Raw genomic sequence first — 7,560 nt, 5'->3', positions numbered from 1 at the left:
ACACACTTGTAAGAAATGTAACTAGTGAGGACATGTTAAGAGAACCATCAGAAATGAGAAGAGTAAAAGGCAATTATTTTTATAACCGCATAACTGCAACCAACGAGCTTTTACGTTTGATCATTGTACCATGGTAACATAACCACTAAGAAATCTGAGGCATCATTAACTGGTAGGCTTCCGGAGCACAACAAATAAACTTCTCAAGTCACCAAATCCAGAAGTATCCTTACCCTCATGAGCGTACGAGGCCGAAGGGCGCAATGGCTTGCCCCCTTTGAGGACGTGGATCTTCGCCTCCTCGTCCAAGACGGTGTGGCTGTTCCCCCGGGCGCTCGTGAAGGAGACCGAGGGGGTCCATATCCTGTCCCTCTCCTCGTTAGCCAGGTTGTTGAGATCGACCTCCTCCTTCAGGTTGTAGTAGAAGAGACGCTGGTCGTGCCAGGCCATCTGGAAATTATAGTTTCACCTAGAGGCAGTTGGGAGAGGTACTTTAGTGTTTTCATATAGCCTAGGCTCCAAGGATAGGTGAGTTAAATCCAAGGATAGGCGAGTCAAAGGTGGAGGATGAACCAGAAGTGTGAGGGATTGCAAGAGGTGTCTTTATGTAGCCCAGGCTCAAAGACTGGGTTGGTAAAAGTGTGGAGGATGAAGAACCAGACTTTGCCTCTCACCTTCAGCATGAAGTCCACAGTAAACTCCATCTGGATGGTGTTGATTGACGTCAAGGCCAGGATATCTACCCAGACCAACACGGGTAGGGCTGCAGAATCGTTATTTCGATTGGAGGGAGGGATCTCGCTCCTGTACCCATTGGAGATCCCCTGGGGGGTGGGTTCAGAAAAAGAAAGATTTTGAGGCTCTGATTATTTGGTATATAAAGGAGAGAAAGAGAGAGAGATTGATAATGATATCAATATCACACATCACATTCACTTTCAGATTGTATAATGACTTTGTCTAACCTTACTGCAGGTGATTTAGGCCAAATACATATATGTATATTGTGCCTAGATTTTGGTACATACCAATATACTACAGTGTTCCTCGTCGGATCTGTCCGGGCAATCCGTCCGTCTGTCGCAGCGACGGTGTAGGGGCACGCAGCTGCCCTCGCCGCAGGTGTAGTACCCAGATCCGCAAGCCGTCACTGTCAGCTCCAGCACCTTCGATGCCCCAGGGCAGAGCTGGGTGTTGAATTCCCACAGGTTGGAGCCCATGGGTAGGATTCCCTCTATTTCGTCCATCGGCTGGAAGAATTGTAGATGAAAGTTGATCATTAATGACTTAACTCAGTCTTCACTGCCATTTCTGTAAGATTAAAGGAGTTTCTGTTCTTGACAAGATGGGAACAAGAACAAAAGTAGCAGCTATGGAAACAGCAGAGGAATGAGACTGGAAAACCCTGGAAAAGGGACATACATGAAAATGAAGAGAGAGAGAGAGAGAGAGAAGTCGATGACATAGATATTAAGGAATATGAACCTTAATAAATATTCATTAAAATAACTGAAAAAACTCTCCAAAGATATTAACTAAATAGATAAACATAATATATATAACTAACTTATTATTAAATCATCAATTAAAATAAATGTAAAATGACCCTCTAAAGATATGTAATTAAATAACCAATCATAATATATATAAAAATAAGAAGGTGTGATCAGACATCCAGCTTACTAGGGGCGCATGCTAAAATCTACGGTCAAATAGAGTATTGTTTCACCAACGAAAATTAAAATGAATGCGCTATATTTTATGAGAAATCATTGTTGTGTACTGTTTAACACGCATATTAATTATTTTTTACATTTTCATTCTAATAAATAAATCATAAATATTCTAAAATTCCTGTATCTTGAACTCAATGCAAAACAGCCTTTTTCAGACATTTTTAGACTTTCCTAACCCCCCTCCCCCCAACAATACCAGCAAGAACAACAACAGCAACAATGTAGTTTGTAGGCTTACTCCCCCGAGCAAGTGAAAATATATTGTCAATATAATCCCAAATATTATCTATGTATCACCTACAAAAAACTCCTCACTCACCATCATAACTCCTATAGTCTTGTTGTCCCAGAGGGAATCCATGACCCATGCCCCGCGTTGTGGGCACCAAAATATCCTGGAAGTCCTGTTGCCCGAGAAGAACGGGCGGCCATTCATCTCCCCCGCGAGGAGGTAGTGGGCATCCAGGCCCGACCTCTCACAGAGGCCCAGGATTTCGACTTTGACTTGGTGTTCGAATTGGCAGACTGTGCACATTAGGGCGCGGCTGTTCGGAGAGATTATTCATATTATTGTTATTTTCTAATAGGTTATTATTATTATTACTATTTACGGAAAAGTTGGAAATTTAAAGGCTGAAAATCATACAAGCTGACCGGATGATCACTGCACGATCATCTTTCCAAAATGATTAAAAAAAAAAAAAAAAACTTTTAATAAGCAATAAAAGTACCACTAACAATATCCCCTTCAATTATCAAAATTTTGAAACGAATGCAGATGCATAATTAGTAATAAATTCATGGATAAAGTTCTTTATTTACAAATATTATGATTTTTTTATTTTATTTTGGAAAGAATGGTGCAATATTCATCCGGGTCACTATTCCGGAATTACTATAACCAAGTATGGGGTCGTTCCCTGAACAAGCTGGCTACCATATCTTAAGAACTAACCATAGAATCATCTTGAAAATAATTTCATTATGTTTCCCACACCCAAATTACCTACTAGAAGTCATTTAACTTACCTATCCTACTAGGTGCATTGCAAAAAAAAAAAAAAAAAAAAAAACAAAAAAAAAAAAAAAAAAAAAAAAAAAAAAAAGCGGTTGGGCTGGCGCAATGCTATTATAGGCATCGTTGCCTATCTAGTGGAGCTTCACACATACGCCGATGCATTTACAAACTGTTTCCATGAATTCTAATTGTCATAGTAATGCAATAATGATAAAATTGCTCTAATATGTATATATACTACAAATAGATACGCTAATTTCACTTATTTCCCTGGTTTTGTGCAGTCTTATTGGAGGGTAAACACATACCAATTGCAACACTGAGTATAGGTACATCTAGGGAATTTGCATCGAGCGTCTTCGTACTAACTCACCTACAAGTGATGTCGTTCCACATGGCCGTAACGTGATAAAGAGTGGCGCAGTTCTCCTCCCTCTCGCCGTTCGGTTCGTAAGGGCTCCAACTCCCCTCGTACTGGAGGGGAAGACCCGTGCTGCTGTCTTCCCATTCGCCTGGAAGAAGAAGATGAAGAAGAAAGAGGAGGTGAAGAAAGATTAAGAAGAAGATGGAGACCAACCTATATAGGCCTATTTTACGTTCAATGCAGTGAACTAACTTTTATTGGTCGATTTTAGTCTATAATTTCGGCATTTGCATATTAATATGGTCCTCCATTACTCCTCTAGAAAACGTATACACAAATCAGACTCAAAACTGGTCTTTTATTCAGGATTTGTAAATGTAATCATTCGTTAAGACTAGTCTAAACTGCTACAACCTGGCTCTTTAGAGAGAGAGAGAGAGTCTTACCTTCAACTCTGGCGTCAGTGTAGCCAACCCAAAGGTATATGTAGCCTATGTTATTCTTACACAGAGGGTAATATGGAGCAGAGTGGTTGAACAATTCCTGGTTTTCTTTGTCTGATGTTGGTGCGGCTACTTTGCCCTGCATAAAATAATAATAATAATAATAATAATAATGGCTGGTTTCTGTTGGTGTGTTTATGGTCTACAACACTTTATTATATGAGTTTTAACGTGTTTTACTAAGTCTCTCGTCTCCTTAAGCTAAGAAGCACTTTATTAAGTGTCTCTTCCACTTCTTAAGCTGAGAGGCACTTTTATTAAGTGTCTCCTCTTCTTCTACTTAAGCTGAGAAGAACTTTACTGCACTTTACTAAGTTCTTTTCTAAGCCGAGTTTTTTTTTTTCTTATGAAACTGAACACGAGAGATAGACCTAGCATCCATACCAAAGACGAATTTGTAGATAAAGTAGTTGAATATAGTTAAAATAAAGCCACTATTCAGTAAATTGGGTAAAGATACCAGTGCAATTATGGTCTGTGGGGCTGATTTTTGATAAAGGATAATAATGTAATACGAATCTACCTGACAAGATATGTCCTCATGACGCCATTCCAAAGTGGGTCTATATAGTCTCTTACCTTCAGGCTTTGGCACAGCTGCATCGACTCCTTGAAGGGTCTCCTTTTGGCCAACATCACGTAGTGGACGTGAGAACGCTGGAATTTGTCTTTATCCAAACAATGCTCGGTGACTGCGCCATTCAACTCCCAAACGGCTTCTTCCCAATTGATGACGTTACCTACGAAAGGAAAATGGATTACGCGAGCGTTCAGCCATAGATTTAATTTTGTTATTTTTTATGATATTTTCATTTTAAATCATTACTGATAGACACTTTGCACGTATGTAGCAAGATGATATAATTGACTGTATATAGGAATAGGTAAAGAAGCGAGAACAATAGAAGAAATGGTAAAATAACGAAGTTAAATGATAAACATTGAACGCGCGATTGGACTACGATTTGGATCACAAGAGAGGCTATTTTATGGCTTTTCAGTGACTAAGAACTCTTAACTGAGAGAGAAAGAGACAGATAGATCGATAGATAGATAGATAGATAGATAGAGAGAGAGAGAGAGAGAGAGAGAGAGAGACCAACCTTGCAAATTTGAAGTCAGATTCGCTATCTGTCCGATGGTGAACTCGTCCAGGGTGTAGTCCCACACCTGAAGTTCGGCCAGAGCCCCTGAGAGCGATTGCTCCGTCTGGGAAGAAAGCAGAGATGTCCCTGAGTGTATTTGAACCCCTGAGGGGCTATTACTAAACATTTGACTATCCAAGGGGCTAGTACTAAACACATTCGATCCACCTCAGGGGCTAGTACTAAACACATTTGATATCCCCTAGGGGTTGGTACTAAACACAGCGATTCATCTACGCCGTTTCGCCTTGTTTAGTACTATAGCCCCTGAGGATTAAATGTCCCTGGGGTTTCACAGTCTTGGTGTAACAGATATTTAAGGGATTCCAGGAAATGGACCGAGAAAGTTGTTTGAAACTACTGGAAATAACTTTGACTTCCAGTTCAAACGTAGTAGTAGTAGTACCTGGAAGCCGCCCCCAAGGAGGTCTTGATCCTGCCCCACGACGAACAATCCTCCCCCCTGGATGACCCTGTTGATCAGACGTGGGTCCCTCTCTTGCCTGGAGAGACAAAAAAGGGGTCATTGTGATAACAGGTCAGTACAGGTCTTTACACTTGTAAAAAATACGGGTATTTCTACAGAAGCAGTCCGCACGGATCGCAAGGAACGTAACCCCGGATACGACATCCACTAGGGATAGGGGGGCCGTCCAATGTATTTCGCCGTGTTTAATACTGGCCCCTGGGGGGTTAATTACAGTCGTTCGAATAAATATTACTTAAGATTCTTGTTCAGGAGGTAAAACTGCATAGAAAAACCGCAACTGCCATAGTCTAGGCCTACCAAAATACGAATTGGACGACACGCCACTACCCCCTTACGGGAGACTCTTGACATAAACATCAATCTCACCTGAGTGTAACTTGACCCTGAATTGCCATGACCCAGTCCCCTGTGACCAGGTTGACCCCGAGGCAGTAGTGGCGCCAAGTTCTCAAGGGAAGGTCGTCAGCACTAACATCGAGAGCCCCAGCTATTATCATGCGGAACCCCTGTCCAGTGTGGTCTGAAAAAAAAACAATCAAAGATGTCCTATCAATATCTAAGAGAAGGTATAATATAATAAATTGAATAAAGAATATTCTAAAGTTGAAAGTGGTTGAACTGAATACAGATTTCAGGCCAAGCGCTGGGACCTATGATGTCATTCAGCGCTAAAAAAAAGGCTCAGATGAATCATTTTAGCATAAATCAATCATTTTGGAAAAGTAGACAACATCCTAGTATAAGTCAGTATAAGTAGAATGATTAGCTGTTATGTATCATCCTATAAATATTTACTTTGTTTTTTATTTATTTTAAAAGTCAGGGGTGATCCAACTGAGCTTTTATATTACTTGTTTATTTGTTTATTTTCTGTGGGACGCCACTCACTAATCCTAATGACACGGTTTTCTCGATTTTAAAAATGTAGGATGTCCCTATATAATGCTGTCATTGTCTACGCCTATTGTTTGTTTATTTGTCCTATAGGAACCCCACTCACCAATCCTGACGACATTGTTGTCTGCGTCGCTGACGGCATAGGACACAACCACGATCTCCTTCCTGTAGAAGAAGACGTAGAGTCTGTAGCAGAGGGTGAACTCCGTTAGGTTAGGCAGACTCTGCGGAAAGACGGCGTAAGAGTCGCTTCTCGGCTCGCCAGATTCCTGGAAATGGAGGACTGGAATCTGCTGGCTAGCAGCAGCGCCTGGAATGAAGAAAGGAAAGGATAAAGGTTTAGGAATTGGAACTTGAGTTTAGGTCACAGGCCAGGAACTAGGTCATTCAGTGTTGAAGCGGAAATTGACAGTGAAAGGTGTAACAGGAGGAAAACCATGAAACAATTCTAAGGAGAGGATGGATAGCAAGATGAAAGAAGGAGAATATGAACGGAGGTACTGTGAAAGGAATGAAGGGGCTTGCAGCTAGGAGCCGTAGGGACTCTGCAAAGTAATATAAAGGGTTAAGTTTGAGAAATCCTATAACCTTTCCCAGAAGGCCTGGACTGACCTACCTTGACTTTTTTGCCTTCCTGACCTAACTTAGGGCAATAATAAATACTTTAATTCTGTTCAAGATCATATTCAAATACAGTACGTAGATACAAGACGGTGCAAAAATACAACAAAATAAAAGTTAGATTGAACAGCTACATCCCAACGTTGATATAATTAATAATAATAATAATAATAATAATAATAAACTATTTTTATCTACAGTTTGCCGGAACGCAGATGCAATTTCATCATCACATATTCACAGCAGAATGTATTACAACTGCCCTTCAATTTCTTCAGCGTGGAAATTGAGGTCTATTCACGTCCATTATAACTTAAAGCAGAGACTAAACAACTTACCGTAAGATGGACTTATCAACAAGAACAGAAGAAGGATCTGGTATCCAAGGAGACGATAATGACCTGTTTCTTCCATTTTGTTGGAACCTTTCTCACGAATCTGTGGTCACTCAACTTTTCTGATATAAATCAGTTTAGTTTAAGATCTCAGTTTTGAATATATGCGAGGAACTTCTTCTTCAACGATCAAAGGTTCTTGTTAATTCGCTTATTGTCTAGCTGGACAGGTATTTCGAGGGGGAACTTAATTGGAAAAGCAAGGAAGCAGACTTGTTGGCGAATCACTAACGAGATACACACTATAAGCAGGTCTTGGTGCACAAGTCTCGCTTACTGCCCTTTGTGTTAGCGTGTCACTAATCAATTAGACGCTTAAAAGAACGCCGAAACTTCATTAGGGCTTTCTTTGTGTTGGTTTTAAAAGCTTCGTCAGTGATTGACTGACATC

The 7,560-nt window shown here is 40.5% G+C and overlaps 1 protein-coding gene across 1 annotated transcript in view; it reads right to left on the bottom strand.

Moving 5' to 3' along the window:
- The window catches only part of LOC135205179 (uncharacterized), a 46,036-nt gene extending 38,848 nt beyond the window's left edge, over nt 1-7,188 (bottom strand). The window contains exons 1-12 of the mRNA XM_064235543.1: nt 7,113-7,188; nt 6,257-6,463; nt 5,623-5,776; nt 5,173-5,269; nt 4,725-4,830; nt 4,201-4,361; nt 3,565-3,700; nt 3,128-3,266; nt 2,056-2,281; nt 1,029-1,250; nt 675-824; nt 234-450 (exon numbers count right to left, since the gene is read on the bottom strand). Coding sequence (XP_064091613.1) covers nt 234-450; nt 675-824; nt 1,029-1,250; nt 2,056-2,281; nt 3,128-3,266; nt 3,565-3,700; nt 4,201-4,361; nt 4,725-4,830; nt 5,173-5,269; nt 5,623-5,776; nt 6,257-6,463; nt 7,113-7,188 — 1,891 coding nt within the window. The remainder of the gene's footprint in view (nt 1-233; nt 451-674; nt 825-1,028; nt 1,251-2,055; nt 2,282-3,127; nt 3,267-3,564; nt 3,701-4,200; nt 4,362-4,724; nt 4,831-5,172; nt 5,270-5,622; nt 5,777-6,256; nt 6,464-7,112) is intronic.
- Between the last annotated feature and the right edge of the window lie 372 nt (nt 7,189-7,560).

This window comes from Macrobrachium nipponense, chromosome 49 (assembly GCF_015104395.2).
Source record: "Macrobrachium nipponense isolate FS-2020 chromosome 49, ASM1510439v2, whole genome shotgun sequence".
NCBI classification, from domain to species: domain Eukaryota; kingdom Metazoa; phylum Arthropoda; class Malacostraca; order Decapoda; family Palaemonidae; genus Macrobrachium; species Macrobrachium nipponense.
This window is presented reverse-complemented; position numbering and strand designations above follow the sequence as displayed.